The sequence below is a fragment of the Lepidochelys kempii genome, chromosome 2 (assembly GCF_965140265.1).
Source record: "Lepidochelys kempii isolate rLepKem1 chromosome 2, rLepKem1.hap2, whole genome shotgun sequence".
Classification (NCBI taxonomy): domain Eukaryota; kingdom Metazoa; phylum Chordata; order Testudines; family Cheloniidae; genus Lepidochelys; species Lepidochelys kempii.
Window position 1 is genome coordinate 163,024,512 of NC_133257.1, and position 24,814 is coordinate 163,049,325.

The 24,814-nt window shown below is 40.4% G+C and overlaps 1 protein-coding gene across 6 annotated transcripts in view; it reads right to left on the reverse strand.

Annotated features, from left to right (window-relative positions):
• Window positions 1-9,848: 9,848 nt before the first annotated feature.
• Window positions 9,849-24,814, reverse strand: part of FHOD3 (formin homology 2 domain containing 3) — a 625,903-nt gene continuing 610,937 nt past the window's right edge. For all 6 annotated transcript variants that reach the window (XM_073332694.1, XM_073332693.1, XM_073332692.1 and 3 more), the window contains one exon: window positions 9,849-12,083. In XM_073332694.1, the coding sequence (XP_073188795.1) occupies window positions 12,001-12,083 (83 nt within the window). In that variant the 3' untranslated portion in view covers window positions 9,849-12,000. The remainder of the gene's footprint in view (window positions 12,084-24,814) is intronic.

Genomic DNA, 24,814 nt, shown 5'->3' on the forward strand with positions numbered 1-24,814 from the left:
ACATTCCACACCACCAAACCAACCAACCATCCCAATTCCATTTCTAAAACTATTCTCCATAAGTCCATCACATTTGAAATTATAGCACAAAACTTAACGCACTGTAGAATTTCCTTTGGAAATTTTTGTTAAATATTAATGAATAATAAATAATTATAATAACAATGACTGTATACATTAATTGTATGCACTCAGTGGCATATTTCCATTGCGGAACAAAATGAAAGGACAAAGTTAAGGCTTTCTGGATTGTCTAGGTTTGGCTGGGATAGTAGTAAATTATGGAAGATTATATGGCAAAGGCATTCCCTAAAGTGTTTCTTTTTCAGACATACTCATGTTTGGGTTTCTTAAAAGGTGTAGAATGTTTATACAATAAAATATTATTTTGGGGCATTAGCTTGAGTCCACTAAACACATTTTCAAACTGAACTTGTTTTAACATAGTTTGTTTGGGGAATAAGGTTTCAATGCTGGCTTTCGGGCCATGTTCCACCATCAATTTTTTTAAGGAGAACTCCTACAATGAAATCAATGGGGTTTAAAAACGGTTGGAATGATATGACTCTGTCAGAGAAATACTCCAAAACCATCATCAAGTTCATTTGCTAATAGCCAATAATAGAAGTTATCTTTTGGGGCCTGATCCAACACCCAATGAAGTCAATGGGACTCTTTCTATTGATGCCAGTGCCCGTTGCATTAGGCCTTTTTGAATGTGGCTCTAGTGACCATTGAGTGATATTTGCTGTATCTCTCGTATCACTATGCATATAGCAAAGTATATTAAAGAGCATTATGGTCGATGCTTTTATCTTTTAGATTTTTATTTATTATCTTGAATAACCTCATTGTTCCTTGTAATTAATACAGCATACTTGTGAAACGTTCCAGCCAAACAGATTTGAAACCCTATGTGAGGATAGTCTAGTTCCTAGTCAAATGTTGATATAATATCTTGGCATTTAGCAAGAATAGCTTTTTTGACTGTGCTATGAGGTCAATAATTTTCCACAATTTTATGTGGGGAAAAAGGTTGTTAAAAGATATACAGGGCCTCATTTTAACAATCCCTTTCCTTTGCTAGAGCTTGCCAAGATTATTTAAGCCTCCCTTTACACACTGAGGGGAGGGTTGGACAGGGATGGGTAGGGAGAGCCAGCTTTTGAGTTCTCATTCAGGAGTTGGAATGTTTCATCACTTTATTTAAAAAGGTAATTTTCACCCTGATGTCATTTTTAGATGTGGCATGTGACAACATCACATAGAACCGAACTTTCACCATGTGGCCTTCATATAGACTTGTAATATGTACTTGAGGTGATGTTGGTTACCTGTGGTGTCAGACATGAGACTTTAGAAAATGTAGGCCATTGTCTAAGGGTTTGGTGTTTTTAGGTGTCCAGTGGGACACACCTACAGGAACCAGATAGTCAGGAGTGCTGGCATCCCTCCTCTGAAAATCAAGGTGTCTCAAAGTGTGGGACACCCAAAAATAAAGCAGAAGATCCCATCTCAGCAATGGTGGCAAGGGGAGAACCCAGTGTAATTGAGAGGTAGCTGGGTGGCAGAAAGGAAAAGGATTCCATCTGAATGTTAGAAGTGGAGTGATAATCGTCAAAATACATCATACTCCTCTACAGGTAGACTATGCTCCTGTTCCGAAACAATTCAGGAAAAGCTGGGAGTGCGGGGCGGGGTGTCCTCAACAGCATGGCATCTAAGGTGGATGCTTTCCATTCAGGATGTCCCAGCAGAGGGTTGTCTCATCAGACTGTGGTGTAATACAATACAGCAGCTATTGAAATTCACTAGAGGTAAAGGTTTCTGAATAGAAAGGAGCCTTCTTCTTTTCCAAACTACATTCCCAACAGAAAATGTGGAGACGTTATAAAAAGGAAGGTTTCAGAGGAACAGCCGTGTTAGTCTGTATTCGCAAAAAGAAAAGGAGGACTTGTGGCACCTTAGAGACTAACCAATTTATTTGAGCATGAGCTTTCGTGAGCTACAGCTCACTTCATCAGATGTTTACCGTGGAAACTGCAGCAGACTTTATATACACACAGAAATCATGAAACAATACCTCCTCCCACCCCACTGTCCTGCTGGTAATAGCTTATCTAAAGTGATCAACAGGTGGGCCATTTCCAGCACAAATCCAGGTTTTCTCACCCTCCACCCCCCCACACAAATTCACTCTCCTGCTGGTGCTAGCCCATCCAAAGTGACAACTCTTTACATAATCAAGTCGGGCTATTTCCTGCATAGATCAAGGTTTTCTCACATCCCCCCCACCCCCATACACACACAAACTCACTCTCCTGCTGGTAATAGCTCATCTAAACTGACCATTCTCCAGGTTTAAATCCAAGTTAAACCAGAACATCTGGGGGGGGGGGTAGGAAAAAACAAGAGGAAACAGGCTACCTTGCATAATGACTTAGCCACTCCCAGTCTCTATTTAAGCCTAAATTAATAGTATCCAATTTGCAAATGAATTCCAATTCAGCAGTTTCTCGCTGGAGTCTGGATTTGAAGTTTTTTTGTTTTAAGATAGCGACCTTCATGTCTGTGATTGCGTGACCAGAGAGATTGAAGTGTTCTCCGACTGGTTTATGAATGTTATAATTCTTGACATCTGATTTGTGTCCATTTATTCTTTTACGTAGAGACTGTCCAGTTTGACCAATGTACATGGCAGAGGGGCATTGCTGGCACATGATGGCATAGATCACATTGGTGGATGTGCAGGTGAACGAGCCTCTGATAGTGTGGCTGATGTTATTAGGCCCTGTGATGGTGTCCCCTGAATAGATATGTGGGCACAATTGGCAACGGGCTTTGTTGCAAGGATAAGTTCCTGGGTTAGTGGTTCTGTTGTGTGGTATGTGGTTGTTGGTGAGTATTTGCTTCAGGTTGCGGGGCTGTCTGTAGGCAAGGACTGGCCTGTCTCCCAAGACTTGTGAGAGTGTTGGGTCATTCTTTAGGATAGGTTGTAGATCCTTAATAATGCGTTGGAGGGGTTTTAGTTGGGGGCTGAAGGTGACGGCTAGTGGTGTTCTGTTATTTTCTTTGTTAGGCCTGTCCTGTAGTAGGTAACTTCTGGGAACTCTTCTGGCTCTATCAATCTGTTTCTTTACTTCTGCAGGTGGGTATTGTAGTTGTAAGAAAGCTTGACAGAGATCTTGTAGGTGTTTGTCTCTGTCTGAGGGGTTGGAGCAAATGCGGTTGTATCGCAGAGCTTGGCTGTAGACGATGGATCGTGTGGTGTGGTCAGGGTGAAAGCTGGAGGCATGCAGGTAGGAATAGCGGTCAGTAGGTTTACGGTATAGGGTGGTGTTTATGTGGCCATTGTTTATTAGCACTGTACAGTGTACACCACCCTATACCGTAAACCTACTGACCGCTATTCCTACCTGCATGCCTCCAGCTTTCACCCTGACCACACCACACGATCCATCGTCTACAGCCAAGCTCTGCGATACAACCGCATTTGCTCCAACCCCTCAGACAGAGACAAACACCTACAAGATCTCTGTCAAGCTTTCTTACAACTACAATACCCACCTGCAGAAGTAAAGAAACAGATTGATAGAGCCAGAAGAGTTCCCAGAAGTTACCTACTACAGGACAGGCCTAACAAAGAAAATAACAGAACACCACTAGCCGTCACCTTCAGCCCCCAACTAAAACCCCTCCAACGCATTATTAAGGATCTACAACCTATCCTAAAGGATGACCCAACACTCTCACAAGTCTTGGGAGACAGGCCAGTCCTTGCCTACAGACAGCCCCGCAACCTGAAGCAAATACTCACCAACAACCACATACCACACAACAGAACCACTAACCCAGGAACTTATCCTTGCAACAAAGCCCGTTGCCAATTGTGCCCACATATCTATTCAGGGGACACCATCACAGGGCCTAATAACATCAGCCACACTATCAGAGGCTCGTTCACTTGCACATCCACCAATGTGATCTATGCCATCATGTGCCAGCAATGCCCCTCTGCCATGTACATTGGTCAAACTGGACAGTCTCTACGTAAAAGAATAAATGGACACAAATCAGATGTCAAGAATTATAACATTCATAAACCAGTCGGAGAACACTTCAATCTCTCTGGTCACGCAATCACAGACATGAAGGTCGCTATCTTAAAACAAAAAAACTTCAAATCCAGACTCCAGCGAGAAACTGCTGAATTGGAATTCATTTGCAAATTGGATACTATTAATTTAGGCTTAAATAGAGACTGGGAGTGGCTAAGTCATTATGCAAGGTAGCCTGTTTCCTCTTGTTTTTTCCTACCCCCCCCCCAGATGTTCTGGTTTAACTTGGATTTAAACCTGGAGAATGGTCAGTTTAGATGAGCTATTACCAGCAGGAGAGTGAGTTTGTGTGTGTATGGGGGTGGGGGGGATGTGAGAAAACCTTGATCTATGCAGGAAATAGCCCGACTTGATTATGTAAAGAGTTGTCACTTTGGATGGGCTAGCACCAGCAGGAGAGTGAATTTGTGTGGGGGGGTGGAGGGTGAGAAAACCTGGATTTGTGCTGGAAATGGCCCACCTGTTGATCACTTTAGATAAGCTATTACCAGCAGGACAGTGGGGTGGGAGGAGGTATTGTTTCATGATTTCTGTGTGTATATAAAGTCTGCTGCAGTTTCCACGGTAAACATCTGATGAAGTGAGCTGTAGCTCACGAAAGCTCATGCTCAAATAAATTGGTTAGTCTCTAAGGTGCCACAAGTCCTCCTTTTCTTTTTATAAAAAGGAAGAAGATCTTTTCTCAATTTAATCTGTGCATTTTCAGGGTGAAACTATTATGGAAGGGCTACAATAGAGGTAGTCAACAGACAGACCCCATGCCAAATCCAGATCGCCAGATGCTTTTGAACGGACAACGAAATTTTTTTATTTACTTATTATTCTCATTATTATGATTTTTTATTATTTTCTCTGGAGTCGGGACCTTGACTTTACCTTGACGAAGAAATCTGGACCCTGACAAAAAATAATCAGTTACTCCTGGGTTACAAAGGATGCATGCAGCTGTGCAGTGGATAAGCTGCAGACATATTTGTTCTCTGACTGGAGTCCAGAGGCTTCCCTGTGACAAAAAACGAGTTCTGAGTACTGAGTCTGAAAAATCTATCCATGTGTTGTCACTGCACATCTGGAATTTAGGATTACTAATGGAGATATTGTGATAGAAGAGAAAAGTGTCTGGCCAATAAACTTGTTTTATATATTTATTTTAAAAAGCATTACCACATTTCTGGCTAGTAGCCTTTTATCCTCTAGACCTTACAACAGCGCAACTGGAATGCTAAGCAGCTCTTTAAGAGATACATATAGATCCCACGGGGCATCTTTTTATATGAAATTATTGGAAAAGAAGATCTAGAAAGGAGCAAGTCCCTGTTTTCCGTCGGAAGCGTTACATATATGATAACTTACAACGGCTCCTATCGCCCCAGGGGCTAAAGATGATGTGTGAAAATCATCTGCTAAACTCTTTGTCAACACAGGTAAGCATCTAGGGTGCTGCCAGAAAAGTATTTAACTGTCTTTGAACTCTGTAACCTAACCTTACCTGACTGTACATGTTACATAAAAGAGTCAATATTTCTGGGTAGCTTGTAACACTTATTACCAATTGCACTGGAAATCAAAGTTCTTCATACCACTGTCCTTATTTAGTAGGGTAAAATAGTTATCACTTTTCTACTATGTCCCTCCAAAAAGCCCTGTTACTCTAATTCAGATAGATCGAAACACACTGTGCATGGGGGGAGCTTGGTGACACTGTCCTCCGGGGCACACGCAGTTGTCGCCCAGAGCTTAGGTACCCGGGTGATGCGTGAAACACATTTCAATTGAGTTAAAAGGCTGTCCCCGTTTTACTCCCCCAATATCCGTTTTCATGGCTCTGTGATCAAGAGTTTCAGGAATTCCGTCTTGCTGTGCAGCATCAATCAGAATACTCACCTGAGTGCAGGCGAGTCAGAGATCTGCATTTATAAACGATGGGCTCTGTACAAGCCTCTTCCTGCATGGTCTGCTTTAAAGACAAAAATCAAAAATGCATCAACTACCAGCAGTGCTTAATTTGTGCCAGGGCTTAATTCCGGCACCTCTGGGCTTGGCAGTTCGTAGCCCTGGGACCTCTCGGCTCGCCACATCGGTAATGAAAAGAAACGAATTGCTTGAGCTCTGGCACCTCTTTCATTACAAAGTAAGCACTGCCTGCCAGCTAATGGCAGCAAGCAGCATCCCATCATGTTTGGTGGGGCTTTCAGTATTAGATTACTATAATCCTTGAGAACTGAACAGACACACACACACACGTACTTCACTGAGGATTATACATTCAGTTCAAACTACCAAAGCAGGGATACATTTTAAGGTTAGCGTTTCATTGCCAGGCCACCCAGGTGGTTTAACAAAATGGCATTTTGTTGCTTGTGTGGCGGCTTCATGGCTGCATAAAGAATACAAAATTTAAAAAAAATAGCCAACCAAGATCTCAGTTGGATACGTCAACAAAACCAGCAACAAACACAGTGCTTTAGAAAGCTTTATTGCAAGATGTGTTTACATAATGCTGTAGAGGTGAGTTTTGTTACTACTTATATCAAGAAATTTTGGACACAGGTCTGAGGTCAGTTTCTCATGTTGACCCTGCATGGCACGATAAAAAGAGAGACTGCATTTTCTAGAACGTGAGGAAGGGATGGAGTGGGGAGGAGAGGCAAAAGAGGGGTGTGTTAAAAAGGAAAATCCCCCTGGGTTATACTCAATGTAGTGACAAAGCTTCCTAAGGATGGATACAAATGAAGGAGTGCTTGTGTGTAGTAAATTCTTAAACAGTCATTCAAGTTATTAATGAAGTAAAACTGAGAAACAAAAAGCAGTTTCATGGACAATTAAATTTAACATAACAAAATATCTTTACCTAAAATGAGAAAAACAAACAAATGAAAAAGGACCTGCAGATAATATCTTTGACCATGCATGGCTTGTTTTTAAATTACAATTCACAGAATAACACTGCTGAAAAGCCTATTTTACACTATGCTACACACAACATGAAAAAACATGAGTAGTGACATTTACACAATTTTACAGTATTTGTCCTTCGTCTAAGAAACACGTCCTTTTCTACTTTACAATTTTTTTTTACAATTCCCAGCTCTCTTTCTCTCTCTCTCTCACACACACACAGACACACACACACACACACAGTATGCCCCTAATACAGTCTTTAAAAAGGAGAAAAACACGCATTGCTATCAACAGACCTTTTCTTTCAAAGAAGCCTGCAGATTTCGTATCTGTTTGACGTGATCAATGGTTAGATAATGGTTAAACATTACGTACCTCTGTTTGCCACTCAGTGGGAAACCAACAAATTAGAAGTGTACAGAATATATTTAATTTAATTTTTTGCATGAACATAGAACTATAAAACCCCTCAAACTCCTTTGAATGACTTGCTCTTTAACTATTAAACTGCTTTCTCTTTATATTGCATTTAAAATGCAATTCAATCATCTGTCAAAAAAAAATAAAAAGACAAACACAAAATAGGCCCTTGTATTATCAAGTGTTTACAAATAAATTCTAATAGTGTTCCCTAATCAAGCATCATTTCATCTCAGCATTAGGAAAACAGCATAGGGTGTTTTTAATTTTTTTTCTTTTTTTCCTTCCTTCAGAGCTCTTAAGTACCGAGCCAGAGAAACTTCAACATTCACAGACCTTGCAGTTTTTCTTGCGTCCAGATGCAGGAAATCCAGAGCAATCTGAACTTTATACAGGGCCAAGTTCTAGCCTCATGTATGCATGCACAATTCCCCTTGAAGACAACAAGAAACTGCATGTTCATTGGAGAGAGCAGGAACTGGCCTTTGCGTGCTGCTTGTCACGTCTTTCTAGCCATTTTTAAAAACAGTTTACAAGTAAAAAATAGCAAACAAACATAAAAAATGACTCCACATTATAGACTAATAACTTGCTAAATATGGGCTTCCAAATCAAAGCTGTTCTTGAGTTATAGGAATGTATGTATGTTTGGGGGTGGGGGAGAAACAGGGGATGTGAAGTTGGTAAACTATTATCTTTACCCTTCCTAATCAGATTTAAAACAATCTATTGTAAGAACATAAAAATGGCCATACTGGGTCAGACCGAAGGTCCATCTAGCCCAGTATCCTGTCTACTGACAGTGGCTGATGCCAGGTGCACCAGAGGGAATGAACAGAATAGGCAATCATCAACTGGTCCATCCCGTCACCCATTCCCAGCTTCTGGCAAACAGAGGCTAGGGACACCATCCCTGCCCATCCTGGCTAATAGTCATTGATGAACCTATCCTCCATGAGCTTATCCAGTTCTTTTTGAACCCTGTTATAGTCTTGGCCTTCACAACATCCTCTGGCAAAGAGGTCCATAGACTGTGCGCTGTGTGAAAAAATACTTCCTTTTGTTTGTTTTAAACCTGCTGCCTATTAATTTCATTTGGTGATCCATAGTTCTTGTGTTGTGAGAAGGAGTAAATAACACTTCCTTATTTACTTTCTCCAAACCAGTCATGATTTTGTAGACCTCTATCATGTCCCCCATTAGTCATCTCTTTTCCAAGTTGAAAAGTCCGTCTTTTTAATCTCTCCTCATACGGAAGCTGTTCCATACCTCAATAATTTTTGTTGTCCTTTTCTGAATCCTTTCCAATTCCAATATATTTTTTTGAGATGGGGCGAACACATCTGCACACAGTATTCAAGATGTGGGTGTGCCATGGATTTATATAGAGGCAATATGATATTTTCTGTCTTATTATCTATCCCTTTCTTAATGATTCCCAGCATTCTGTTGCGTTTTTGACTGCTGCTGCACATTGAGTGGATGTTTTCAGAGAACTATCCACCATGACTCCAAGATCTCTCTTGAGTGGTAGAACTCTTTCTTGAGTTGTAAAAGCAACAACCACCCAACTTAAGCAAATATTAATCTTGACTCACAATGTTTGTGAAATGAATCACATTTTTGTTGTTAATTTCCAAATCCCTGTTAAATGAGGGGGATCCAAAGGATTTTGGACATGCAAGCTGACTGAGAGACATTTAACTTTAATGACACTCAGGAAATGCCACTAAAATACAGTCCCCAAACACAAGAATTGCTTCCTATTACTGCTGGCAAAACACCATCTACACTTTAGCAATTGTTGCATTCCTCCCTCATTAATGAGAAGTGGAGATTCCCATTGTCCAGGGTGCATATACAGCACACTACACAGGGAATTTAAAGTTCAAACCTGCCAAGTAACTGGAATGGGAGTTGAGCACCTTGAAGGAGGCCTTCAGCATCTGGCCAGAGCAGGACTCAGATTCAGATCTGCTTTTAACTAGGACATGAATTGCAATCCAAACTACTCACTCAGACCACACTGACGTCAATAAACCCCCAATACATCCATCTGTGTTTTTTATGCAACCTTGAGCAGAAAGATAAGAAAATATACTGAAAGGCCAAGTGTCGTATCATGTAGAGCAGTGGTTCTCAAAGCCGGTCCGCTGCTTGTTCAGGGAAAGCCCCTGGTATGCTGGACTGGTTTGTTTACCTGCCGCGTCCACAGGTTCTGCCTATCGCGGCTCCCACTGGCTGCGATTCGCCGCTCCAGGCCAATGGGGGCTGCGGGAAGTGGCATGGGCCAAGGGACGTGCTGGCCGCCCTTCCCGCAGCCCCCATTGGCCTGGAGCGGCGAATCGCAGCCAGTGGGAGCCGCGATAGGCAGAACCTGCGGACGCGGCGGGTAAACAAACCAGTCCAGCATACCAGGGGCTTTCCCTGAGCAAGCAGCGGACCGGCTTTGAGTACCACTGATGTAGAGATCCTTTCCAAAACCCTGGTGGCAACACATTGTTTCTTTTAAAATGAATTAATGTGATTAAATAAATTCTGTTTCCTTCAGTTTTCTAACCAATCCTTTCCTCTTTACAGCTTTCAACTCATTCTTTATTCTATGTTTTATTAACTAACCAATGAATGGCTTCTGTCTGCTTCCAAAATTCACTTGTTAAACTAAATTAACTGCCAAATAGCAGGAAAACATGTTCACCAATGTCTGTAAACCCAAAGCCATACTGTAACAACCAGGACTCATAGCAGGGACATATATTTACCCATGAACTGGATGGGTCAAGGCCCCAGGCAACTGTCAATAAGGACTGAAATCCAGCAGCTGAGGAAGAGAATTGCACAGATAGGAGTTTTCACAACGTATTCCATTTAGTTTGATTCTACTAGGTCATTTATTTCAGTATTGCCTACTGATTGGCTCTCAGATTACTTGGATGCTGTGTTCAACATAGTCTCATATATAGTTGAAATTTTGCTTGTTTGGTGCCTTATCCTTAGCACTTCCTGTCCTCAAAGTGGAACAGAATGCAGGAGTCAATACACCTTTATTCCCAGCCCGGGGTCACAAAAAAAGCTAATCCCATATTGCCTCACAATGCATTCTTCAGTACCATTCCATCTAGATATGCTTTGGTGCAAAATGTTCCCTTTTTTTGTTGTTACTAAATTGCAGTTCCCATGAAAATGCTTTGGCAGTGGCGAAAGCCGGGTATAAGTGGGTTCAGTTCAAATTCACTGAGGCAGATGTACTTCACTTAAAGGCAAATGAGCTGATTAAAGTACATTCTAAAATTCTGTCTGGTTTGGACAGTGGAGTGTGATCCTTTATATGGGGATATACCAGAACAGAACACGCACTTAACCTCAGACATACACTGAAGATGTTTATAGAAGTCAATTACAAACAGTGAGACGAGGAAGAACGAGGAAAAAGCAAATTCCTTGTGTGGGAAGAGGAATGTTCACTGTGGTATCCTCGCTATTTATTTTAATGAGGAAAAAAGACAAAATATAGAGGAGTTTTAGCAGGGCCATTTCATGTTCAGTTCAATTGGTTTGAAGCTAAATCACCACTACGCTACATCACAACAGAGAAAAGCAGCATGAAGGGCTCAGGCAGGTGAATGAAACTTCTTGATCTTGGCAGCAGAACCTCTTCATCTAGCATGTAAATTGTTGGCATACATTTCTGAAATTGTACAAAGACTCAGTATACCTAGAGTTTAATAGTAGGAGGTATTCTGTGCTATCTGTGTGCGTACAATATTAGGTACAGTGTACGTGCATACACACACATGCAGTTCAGAATCCTAAACATTCCACCTGCACGGCAGGGTATTTCCTGCCCTGCAGGGTGAATTCCATTGAATAACAGTGAGTTCCTGTAAAAAGACACTCCTTTCCTGAAGGTCAGGTGGAATTTTAAGGCCCCAGGAGTGAAATCTTTGCCGCTTTGACTTCAGTGGGGCCAGGATTTCACCCCAGGACTATATGTGTACGTTGTACATACACACACATCCATACTGTACATATACATAAGTACACATACATTTTTACATTCTTTGGTGGTGAGATAAAAATAGGGTTGTACAGATTGGTGTATGTCTGTCCAATAAAACAATCTTAGGAAGATCATAGTAACTAACAGAAGTGATTTTGCCTCTTTAAGGACTGTTCCTTGCACTGACAAAATGCCATGCTTTACGATTACTAAAACAGGCCACAAGGAAAGCCAACGTAAACATAGCTCACACAATAAAAGATGACTCAGGAGAGTCCCCTAATACTCACATCAATGCATCATGAGAGAACAAGCTATAAGCTTTCACCTAGAAATACTCAAACACTCCTTTTTTGTATCTGTCAGGTTTTAGTGCTGAGCTGTGACACACCCTTCTTTAGCCCTTTTTGTTTTTTCTGTTATATATCTTATCAAAATTAAACTAACAGAGGACGGGATGTCAGGAGGAACAGATGAGGCTGGTAGAACAATGCCACACTGACTGGTTGTCAGCCCGTGTATCACCGATGATGGTTTTGCTTGTAGCCACCTCTAAGGATTTCACACCTGCATCTCAGAGGTGCTGATGAGGCCCAGTGCTTTGGCTTCTTCTGGTGTCAGTCCACTCTTTAGAGTTCTTCTTACTGTACAGTCACAAAATCCAAAGGGAAGCAAATAACAGTTAGGAGTGATATACAGGACTGTCAGTTGCAATATATATTCTAACACAAAAACAGAATCAAACAAACAGCAGCTATGTCTATAAGGCCTGAGTTTCAGAGCAGCTGAGCACTCTCATCTGGCAACTCAATGGGACCATAAGGTACCCAGCAGCTGTGAAAATCTTTCTATAACATCTATATTTAGATTCAAAACAAGTCTTTTCAAGTCTTGTTTTCTTAAGTAAAATCCTACAGAACTTAAGGAAATCAACTTTCTTTAGATTTATAGAAAATGATTTTTACATTCCACAAAAGGAATTAGCATTCTCATATAGGTTTTTAGAGAACTTTTAATAGAACCCTATTTGTTTTGTCCCTATTAAATTCGATGGGGCTTTTCCATATGGTGTTTTAATTGCTATTTCTCTGATCTTCTAATAACATAAAAGTTAAAAAGAACCAAAAGTAACCACAACATTACAAGTAATCAGAATCCTTATAAATAATGCTTCAAAACCAGATTTCCTTTCCTCTTGTTTTCTGCTGTGCCCCCTTACTCCCTCTCTCCCCCCCCATGTCTACATCACATATTGTCAGCAATGGTTTATAGCTAATTTACAGGGGTTGAGACCTTGGCTTTTTATTTTTCTGAGAACTGTTGGGAAAATCTGTACTACCACAATAATATAAACAGCAGCACAAATAGGTATAATTTGACACATGAAACTTACATTTTAAATTTATTTCTGCTTCACAGACTCAGGGTTTGTCTACATGGTATGATAATGTGCACCAGTGGGGTGTGAATTCTAAAGTGCACCAACATCTCACACATTAACTTGCCTGTGTAGACCTGGCTGATGCGCACTAAAAGTTCCCTACTGGGCATTAACATAGTTCTGTTAAACCAGACTGTTATAATGCACACTAGGGAAATGTTACTGCGTGCCAACAGGGTTTACATAGGCCAGTTAGTGAATAGCATTTTGGTGTCCTTCAGAATTCACACCCCACTGTTGTGCATCAGTGCACCATGTAGACAAGCCCTTAAAGAAGAGTTTGCCATTTCTTTTATAGCAAACAGAATCTGTGACTGTGCACTTCCCTAGAATTTTTTTCATTAGGGGCTGCAGGTGAACACACCTTGTTTCAGGGTGGGATGTGGAGGCCTATGGACTGACTGCTCACTCCAATAGTTTGTTGTCTAGGCAGATGTGCAAAATGCAGATTAATGCATTTATTGTACATCCAAAGTCCAAACTATAATTTATGCAGAGCAAAAATATTCAGAGCTCCATAACAGTGAAGAGAGCCAGTAGGAGACACACAGCTCTGGAGAAAGGAATTACAGAGCATGGTTAAGAACTCCTTGGCTTCCAGCATTGTTTTTATGCACCATAATTAAGAGCTCCAATTCACTGGAGAGTCACTCCAAGTTCCTGAAACTGACTGGTATAGACATGGGTCTAGCAGGAGTGAAAGGACTGAATGGATTGTTATGGAAAACAAATAAGATAAGAAAGAGGAAAATAATGTCACCATGTCACGAATATGGTGAAAAGCATGACCTACATTTAATAGCAAAATTTCTCTCTTCCGTTTCTGGGACAATTAAGTGAATTGGGAATGTCACACTTACAATTGTTCCTTCACCTCCGAATCCCTCACTTGAGGAGTTCTTCAAGGCTCACTCCTCTCCCCTATATTATTTAACTTCTATACCAAGCCATTGGAAGAATGTGAGGAAATGTTGCATGATACCCATCTCCATATCTCCTTTGCATCAAATATAAATCAGCACCATCTCCCAACTTTATCAATGCTTCGGTGAAATCTGCACTGGATGGAGAGCTCCGGGCTCAAGCTGAACATAGGCAAGACTAAGATGCTGGTAGGAACAGGGAAGTGCTTCAAATAACACGTCCACTATACAGACCACTTTCCTTACATTATTAAATCAGTCATCACTTGGAGGTCCTTTGGGACTTCTCAGAGTTATTAGATTCCCAACAGTCATGACAACAACAACAAAAAAGCTGTGAATTGCCATAATATTTCATCCCTGCCTATCAGAAATGGCCACAATGATCCACATGCTTGTGACTTCAAGGTTTGAGTATCAAAACACACTATATCTAAAATGAAACTACACTCCCTTCCCCCTCCCCCGAAAAGCTGCAACTGAAACAAAATACAGCATTATGTCTGCTTGGTAATTACACAGCTGCCATGTATTGTTCACCCCAGTGCTCTGCTCCCTGCTGAATAGATAGTCAAGTTTAAAGTCTTTGTCCTGTTATATTCAAGGCCCTCCATGAGACTGGCTCTAGCTACCTACAAGGTTATCTTTGCATCTTGTAACCCTGAACTCCAAAACCAGCTATATTCCATTGGAGCAATGAACCTGTTGACCTCTAGAGGGAGGCATATGAGCACAGGAGACAGAACTTTCACAGAAGCTGGACCTAGAATGTGGAACTCACTCCCACAAGAAATAAGACCACACCATTTCCAGAACTTAATGCAAACCTCATTTCTTCGAATTAGCTTTTCCTCAAAAATGTCACCACAGATGCACGCACACACAAACATATCCAAACATAAACAAGAAAAATGTTCTGAACTAAGCAAGCTTTTTTCTTACAAGATGGCAAGACTGAAGTAAAGACAGAGAGATCAATTGTTATGTCCATTTGGAAATACTTAGTAGACACTCAGACACTGTAATAATGGGGTCATATTCATCCATAAAGAACAGCTAGAATAAACCAAATTCAATTATGCCTATATAAATCTTTAAAAGTCAATACAGTTACTATTCCACATACACAGCTAGCTAACTGGAAAAAAATTGAAGGGAGAAAAATATGTGGCTTTACCTTAGACTGAACACAAAAACAGAAGATGGTGAAATTCCCATTTTCCCTTTACTTACAGGCCTGCAACTTCACTATGCAAACCAGTGTAAAGGGAATGCCAAAGACAAGTGCAATAATGAATTGGTATTTAGGGCAAGTATATACAGAGTACTTAATAAGGAGTCAGAATACTGTGGAGGAAAAAGCCTATTATGAGAAAATGTGAAAGAGAACCGAGGATGTAACTGTAAGCGAGAATCATCATTGTGTATCTTAAGATGTGCCATGTTCTGAATTTATTGGAGACTCAATTCAAGGACATCACGATTTTGCATATGATCCAAAGTGATGTACAAAATTAATGTAAACTCTTCGAGGCAGGGGCCGTCTTCTATCCTATGACTGTATAATGCCAGGCATAAGGGAGCCCCAACCCTTAGTTGGGGACTTTAAGAGCTAGCAGAGCTCAAATAAATAATAATAGTAACATTCATTCAGTACTTGGATACATGTAGAAGTATCTGACCAAAAAAGGTCTTGTAGGGTTCTGTAGGATTTTGCTAAACTACCTCAGGTCTCAGCTATGACACAGAAAGGTAATTTGGATTTAGACATCCCAATGCCTGGACCTTTTAACTTAAGCAGTTAGACAGGAGGAATCAGCTCCAAAGACAGACAGACTTTGATGGATAAGGGTAATAAAATTACATTTTTAAATCTGTAAATCTAATGAAAAGCTCCCCTGTGGAGAGAATCAGGCTCTAAGCAAAGAGATTCAACAGATAAGCCTGAGAGGCAAGCACTGAAAATACTACTTCATGAGGTATTGTGCGCCTACTGGAACACTCAAACTCACTAAGTAGAAGTGTGTCTACTCTGAATTTACATGGCAATTTCCCATGCATTATGGCCTTGCATGCCCGTATTGTAGCAGATTTGGAGGGTTTGTTGCTGAGCAGAAGAACATGATTTGTTTCTAATGTGCCTAGGGACTGAGAGAGCTTGAGATCCCTTGTGAAGATAAGTGCCTTTCAGTGTAAAAGCTTCTAATTACAAATAACCTAGAGCCAGACCTGGCTCTTGTGTGAGTGTGTTGTGGGGACACGGAGCTCAAGGAGGCCTCCCTCACCTTAGTGCGCCCCTTTATGAGTCAGGTGGAATTTAAGCCCTTGCATTTGTGGAATAGCAGGGACTGCCTCTTTAAACAGTGCCAGGAGTAAGGAGAGGTGGAAGGGAGGGGACACCACAGTCCTGTCACATTTTCCCTTGGCCCCCTTGTATTGGCTCTTGAAGAGGGCTAAAACAGGGGAAATCTAACTGCACTCTATAAAGGGGTGCAGTAAAGTATGCACTTTCCCTATGAACTGGAGGGTGGGTGAATCGCCTTCTGACATGCTATACAGCAGATGATTCTAGGCCTTTTTCACTTCCAGAGATTGCATTTGGTGGGGATCTCCTACCAGCTTGGGGCAGGAATACAATCCATTAGTAGAAGTGACTTGGAGAGAGAGTTTTTCCTTCCATGTTTTACACTCAGTGCAACATTACACCACTCAAACTAGGTCTTTATTCTTCCCTTTTCACTGAACTCTGTGGCATGTCACTAACTTGACTAGACATAATTTCTTGGCTTGTAAAACTCTTGGCCTGCTGCAGCCCACATTAAATTGAGTTATGGAATGCATTCTGGAGGCAATGACAATAAAAATAAAGCTTTCTAATGACCTTTTGTGCTCTTTAAGCAATCTTTAAAACATTGGCTAAAGAAACATAAAAACATAAAACAGGAAGAAAATTACTTTTACTGTTGTCACAAGAAAGTCCTGCTGAGATCTCATAACCCAGAAACCAAACATTGTTTTTAGGGGGTCGGAGGGGATGATATTCTTTACCAGTCAGGAAATCTAGAACTTAGTTTGATATTCTGGCAGAACGTAGCATGCCTATGATGAACTTGGTGAATTCATCTGAGCATACTGGGTCAAACAACTGAAAAGAGAAGCAGCCCTCACAGAACTGGGAACATTTAACATACAAGAAGACTCCCCAAAGCAGAGCCTTTTCTCAGCACATAATTAATCTACACAGGTTTTTTTTTAAAGGGCGGCTAGCCTCCCTGATTTCACTAGAAGTGAGGAGCAGTAAAAAAAGCAAGGTTGGCGCCACATATGGTAACAGTTTCAATGGCTTTTGGCATGTAGGTGTAGACCATTTCCATTTGAGCACCATTTGAATTGCAACAGTATCCCTTTACATAAATATGAGCACTTTGTCCGCTTTGGGGTCGCGTGTATCATGGAAATAGTGTAATTCCCAACAGTATCCTAGCAAACAATGAAAATGAATAAAACTCCGACGGAAGTCTGTGGGCCAATGAAGTAAATGATTATGATAGTTTGTCAGAAAACAAATTTAAGATGCTGTAAATTACCTATGGGGGAAGCAGGGAGGTTAGTAGGAAAAGCAGCCTGTAGGAGGACAGGAGACTAAGCAGTCTTATGAGCCTATTTTATTTTATGTACTTTAGTTGCATTTCGTGCTACATAATCCCGTCCCTACCTCCTACCCAATTCACTCACACCTATTTTATAATCAACTTCTTCTTCCCGTTATGCCATCATCTGGGGTCGGCTCACTGTGCAAGCATGTGTCATCTTCATCTGTCTGAGGTCCACCTGCTTACATGTTCTTTGATGCAATCCATCCGTCACTTCCTCAGCTTTCCTCAGGGTCTCCTTTCTAGCACCCTCTCCTTCCATGTTATCTTCACCAGGTCCTCTTTGTTCACCCTCTCTGTGTGTCCAAACCAGCTAAGTCATGCTTCCTCAATTTTAAAGCCACAGTATGGACTTTGACTTCCATCCTAATCTTGAATTTCACAATCTCTCTTTATTGTGCCTTTTTATTGTGTGTTTTTAGCTGTTGACACTCTGAGTACCTTTCCTAGACTTGAAGAAGAGCTCTGTGTAAGCTTGAAAGCTTGTCTCTGTCACCAATAGAAGTCTCTCTCACCAACAGAATATCAATAAAAGATATTACCTCATCCACTTTGATTCTTTTTTTATTGCGCAAAGATATCCCATCTCAAACATCTGTAGGTGTTGAACATACCATCTCTTTACTCCCCAAGCTTCTGAATTATACAGCATTGCGGGGCTCACCATTGTTCCAGACAGATGGGCTTTCAATCTCAGTGGCATATGCTTGTCATACACAACCCTAGAGATGTTATTCCACACTCTTCCAGCTCCCACACAGTCTTGAGTGTATCTCACATTAAAGATTGCCATCTTCCATAACCCAGCCGCCAACGTACTTGAACTGGTCCGTCTGGTTTAGTCATAGTCAGTTAATCTCTATCTCCAGTTTCCTTGTGGCACCTCTTCTAACCAACATGACCTCAATCTTATGTTCATTTTCATCCCATGCCATTGTAGCTGGTCATACCACTGGATTACTATTTCCTTTAGATTTTCTTTTGAGGACACCCTTATTACTATATTGTCTAAATATATAAGTTAGTCCAGTAAAAGATATTACCCCACCCACCTTGTCTCTCTAATATCCTGGGACCAACATGTCCACAACAACACTGCATATAGCAGCTTCTCACTTTTTCCCACAGGGATCTTCCTGCTAATGTAGTCTATCAAATATGATAAACAGCAGCAGACTGAGGCCTGGCCCTCATGCAATCTGACTTACACTTCAAAGGGGCTTATCTTTTAAAACATGTTCAGATCAGTGTTTAAGTGATTGAGAAAATCCCTTTCCAATCAATGTACACCCAACATATTACAGACACTGCCATTTAAGTCCTCTCTGATTTTACCCCCATCAGTCAGGCTATGGCAGTTTGGTTATGTGAGCTCAATTCAGAAACTCTCTGTGTTCTTCATCCCCTTCCATTGTTCACTTAGATGATATATTTTTCATGTCAATATCTTATAGTCTGCATTAAGCTAAACTTGCATTAAGCGAGGCATATGTCATTGTTGAGCATGAGCAGGGCTAAATTTCCCAAGTGGTGGTGGTGCGTACGGAAATTTTTCCTTATGGGATTTGTGAGTGAATTCCTGGATCTCATCCAGTACCACTTTGAAAATGTGCAGACAACTGAAATATGCAGCATTTTCAGTCAGGGCCAGCATGTCAGAAGTTGTCCCAACCAAATTTCATAGATAGTGCCAGTCTCTCCTAACAAAGAATTCAACTATTCAGCAAATTCCATTGTAAGACTAGATATTAAATAACATAAAGGGGAAGCCAAAAGTAAAAAAGGATAAAATTTGTCTTTATAAGAGAAAGTTAAGAGATGTGTTTGATCTTTAAGTGGGTTATATTCTAGAGAACAATAGGTACATTATTCTGAAGAATTTGGATAAAGGAAAGGATTTTTTGTTTCTACCTAATATTTAACCTATTGTTTTAATTACTAACTAAAAATGGTTTGTATCTCTGGGTAACGTTTTTAGGTGTCAGCATCTTCCTCACCAATTAACATGATTTATATAGTGCCCATAGTGAACCAGACTGTTGTACAGACATGGAAGAATACAGCCTCGAAAAGCTTAGAATCTATGGTCCTGAGGCAGGAAAGCATCCCTGTTCAGGACAGCACATGCCTAAACGCTAATCTGAATTGGGGACCATGCCATAAATATTATCGTGTAGTACTGGGAGCATGAATACTGAATGTAATGCTCACAGTAGTAAGCACTACATTTGGTAATATGTATTTGCAAGATTAGACTGTAAATAGCCAATGTGTATATGGGCAAATCAGGTAGGGGATGGAGGATTGAAAAAGCAAGGGGATTTAGCAGAGGTGTTAGGCATACACCTTGTAAGTTCCATTTTTAAAGCAATTTATCATTTAGTAATAGATGTATTTCACTGAGGCAAGAGCTAGGGCTCGTAGATTTAGAACTGTGTGTTGAAAAAGGACTAGGAGGAGGAAGAGAAGGGCTACTATCTTTGAGCACATAAGTTCTATGGAATTGGAATCTAAACCTAATAATGTCTGAATCTCTCACCTGGAGTCCTTGTTGGGGAATAAAGAAGATTAAAAAGCAGATCTGTAAACCAAGAAGATAGATTCAAAACAATTGAGATGAAAATGTTTTTTTGTGCATATGCTGATTATTCAGGGTTACTCTGCTTTGAGAAATTCGGATCCAATTACGGGTGAGGTTCCCCCCCTTTGTGCTGTAGGTGGGGTCCCTCCCATTGTGCTGCCCTGCTTTGAGCCAAAGCAAAATGCAAGGTAACTGCTGTGGGAACTTGTTTTGCATCTCCAAACAGAGACATCCCTCCAGATGCAATCTCAATACTATGAATGTAGTTGGAATTCCTGCCTTCACAAATGATCATGTGAAATTTCTTCAGGGCATTAGAGGGCTCCCTTTGGCAACTATGGCTATCACCTTGCTTTTCAGTAAAGCCATGCATGATCGCACTTTTATTCTTGTACTCTAAACTTCCTTATTATTTCTGGTTCTTAATTGAAGCCCTTTCCTCAAGAACAGTTTGATCGTGAAAGCCAACACCACACTGCTTCTGATTTCTTTACTCAGACGTTGGAAGGAAGACATCTCCTATAAGGAAGGAAGAATGATATAAATACAGGCATACACAGCTGACCTGGTGTAAACCTGAAGTCTTTAATTAAGATGGATAGAAACCAAAGTAAACAAAGTGCATGTTTAAGGCCAGCAGTGCAACCAGACCATATGTTATTTTTCAAATACCCAGAGCAATATCCGTACTCACTATGCCAGAAATTAAAAGAAAAAAAAACCCTTTAAATCTTTAAAATATACTAAAGAGGAAACAAAGGGGAATGTGAGTGAAATGACTTCTGTCTAGTGGACTGAGAACAAAATAAATAACTGACAACAATGAATTAACTATTTCTATCCCTTGAAAGAGGTAAACTAAAGATGTCAAAATTAACTTTTGTTGTGAATGACTTACATGGTATTACTTTCCATGATTCTGTAGTAAGAGATGACACTGACTTACTTATAACCTGGAACCATAAATAGATCACCTCCCCAGCACTCCTCTACAGAGCTATAATTCTATATGAATTATCCAACATCCCATCACTTAATGTTTGCTATGCACCCTTATCTTGCCAAATCCTAGCTTCCTCCTTTCACCTTCAGCTTGTTCTTGCAATATAACTAATCAGCATCACTCAGTCAAGAAATATAGGACACTCCAGCACTCATTGTCTTTATTTAGCAACACCTGGGACGTCTCAGTTCATCAGCTATTCTTTGATCCTTCCTTTGTCTGCTTTCTGCACTCATTGGAGACTGTGTATTACACTTATAGTCACAGGGACAAATCAAAAAATTCAGTAACGTTTTGCTTACACTATGGGATCCTGCTGGGAAGCAAAATGGCTTCTCTGCTAAAACACACTGTAAAAAACCCCACTACAATACCCTCAGCCTTCAAACTTGCTTTACCTGCCCAAAACTCTGATTACAGTCACACGGCTCCTTTACTGGCTCCCCTCTTTGAGAATCTGCCTCATGCCCATGAATTCTAAGGGTACGGCAACAATGAAATTAAAAATCCATGGCTGGCCCATGCCATCTGACTGGGGCTAAGGGGCTGTTTAACTGCAGTGTAAATGTTCAGGCTTGGGATGGAGCCCAGGCTCTAGGACGCTGCAAGATGGGATGGTCCCAGGCTGGAGCCCGATGCCAAATGTCTACACCGCAATTAATCAGCCGCTTAGCCCCAGTCAGATGGCACGGGCCAGCCACGGACATCTTTGGACTAGTAGAATGTTCTGGAACAAAACATCAAATCCAAAAAAGCAAATGATGCAATCTGGGGAAAAGGACACATGTTCCCTGACCTTGCCAAACAGTAGTGCAGTATACATTTGATGAACTAAAAGCAGATTCTACTTGCCTGGTGTCAGTGCATTTATATTCTATCCTGCTAAATTAGGAGTCAGTTTAGAAGAAACAAAACATATCTTTTTATTATAATGTATTTTTTATGACTAGATTTTAAGGCTAGAAGAGACTGGACATTTATGTGGATAAGAATATTCATAATAACTATGCTAAAACTTTTGGAAGGGATAATACATCTCATGCTTAAAACCCTAAATCAATGTCCAACTATTAGAGATCAGGACAAGACCTAATATGCGGAGCAGATTATCCCATATCTGCATATTGTAGAGTTCGTACATCCTCCTCTGAAGCATTTGGCACTGGCCATTGTCAGAGACAGCATACAGGACTAAGTGGACCTCAGAAAAGCAATTCCAGAGTTCCTATACTCTAATCTGACCTGCTGCATATCACAGGAGTATTACACCCAGTAATTACTACAATGATACCAATAACTTATGGGCAAACTAGAGCATATTTTTTTGGAAGGCATCAAAAAACTACTACTGATTTCATAAAGAGTCTGTACCATCTACTGAATTCAATCTCCCATCTTCCAGAGTTTTAGCTATTTCATCATTTTATTTTTCATTCAATTAAACTTTTATTAGCGTGATGACCACCCTGTGAAAGTATCAGGTTAAGTATGTTTTGCTACGACAAATAGCATTTGATAATGAATAACATCTATGAAATATTTACTTATTGTAATTGTGATTAATTGCTGCTAAGTGTGCATTAAGTAACCTGATTGATTAAGTTTGCCCTTCCTTCTTCCCAACTCCTTTCTTTTATACTGAACCCAGCAATTGTGGATTTAGTTATAAATTGGAAGCAAAATTGCTTGGGATTTTGGAGTTTATATAATCTTTTTTTATCGAAAGACATAAAAAGGCATAATTTCCATTAATTCCTGTTTTCAGTCAGGCCATAAATATCTGGATAACAGGCTCTTTTATAGCATTTTGGCACTTTTGTATTTGATCCTGGCCAGAAAAAATAAGTGCACAGACATATGAAAATAAAACATAAAGAAAAAACAATAACTGAGGTGTAAGCTGGTGGAGCTCCCAGCCAGCTCAGAACAAAAATTATACACCTGAGGAGTCAAAAAGTCATCCTACCTTCCAGAGTTTATTTGATTAACAAATGTGTTATTCCAAAATAATACTGCATGAAATCTCAGCCTCTTCAGAGCTGGATCTTCATAGGATTCTTTCCTACATCCTAGATCCCTTTTCTAGCGTGCTATTCCTACCTCGTTTATATTCAGGGTGGAGTCTAACAAGAAAGACCTGCACTGGGATATTTCTGTAGTTAAGGCACTGAGATAGGACTCAGGAGATCTGAGTTCAGTTCCCACTTCTTTCATGGACTTGTGCATGTCACTTAATATCTCTGTGCTTCAGTTTCCTGTCTGTAAAATGAGGATAATAAGACTTCCCTATCTCACAAGGATGTTGTAAAGATAAACACATTAATGTTTGTGAGGTGCTCAAATACTTAGTGAGGAGGGTCACAGAACGAATGACACAATGAGAATCTATCAGCATTAGTTAACCGGCAGGGCTTCAAAACCTGATAAATGGGCAGCTCATTACACGTGGTTTTTAAACATCAAAAGTAGTTTGGGTCCAGTGGTTTGATTCATGCTGCAGGCTAAAATTTGAGTCACTTTGATTTGATCCAAACAGTTTCCCTATCCTAAATCTATAGTAGATTTTAATTTAAATGAGCAAAAAACAAACAACCAACAAACGTTTTGAAATCAACTTTAAATAAGCATCTAGTTGTGAAACTTCCTGCTTCTGCAATCCTTACTCATGTTACATGGAACTTGATGTAACTACTCATGTGAATAAGTACCACTGAGAATCAGCAGACTTCAAAAAACTGGGCCCTAAATTAAGGAATACAATATAGACACATGATACAGACGAAGATCCATGTTCAAAAATGGCATTTGTTTCGTTTATTTTTTAAGATTTGTTTCTATGGTGAATTTTCACTGAAAGTCTTTTAGAAAAAGTGCGTTTTACAAGTCTTTGAACGGAATTGTCACTGTTGTTGTTTGAATGGGGAAAATCTAAACTCACAAAAACAGGCCTAGCCAGTAACCTGCCCACCTTTGCCATCTCCATGCTAGATAAACATCAGCATATGCAGAATATGGCTGCTCACCTGCTCCTCAATATAAATATGTGACTCAGTGAGACCATGCTTATGACACCATCTCTTTGCCCAGGACACGGACTTTCATGAGCCAACAAATACACTTTAAGATATTAACACTGATAATGCCAATAATGATGTAATAATCCAGGATTAAGGCTCTAGCAGGTCCCCATTTCACACTGTGTTCCACTAAGGCAATTGAGATCAAGTGGATTTGACTTTGTTTGCTGTCCTGTGGTTCAATTTGTATTTGGCAGAGCACTTGTAGGGGTCTGCCATAAAACTTCTCCGAAGATGCCTGTCAGAGCCCACCCTTGGCTGCTCACAAAAGTCGCAAAGCATTCCCTATTTGGCTGGTTTAATCCACTGATGTTTAGATCTTCATTTCCATGTACCTTTATGCACGTGTTGGAGTTAGTGTTTGGCTCTTTAGGTGTCTATCACTGGGCCTGATACACGTTTATTAAATTGGAGCTTGATTTTGATACACTTACTCATGTGGAGTAGTACTTTACTCCTTGAGTAGTCCCACATATTTCAACGGGACTACTCAAGAGCAAGGTGCTACTCCAGCATGACTAAGAGTACTGCAATCGACAGCTCTGAGTGAATGATTTTATGTACAGCCTGTTTATTGAGCATTCATCACTGAATCTTTGAAGTAAACAAACATCAAAAGAAGAACAATGAAAGTGCCTTTTCATACCAGCTAAGACGCCTTGATACCTCCAGTACTACTGTATGTATCCACAGCCCT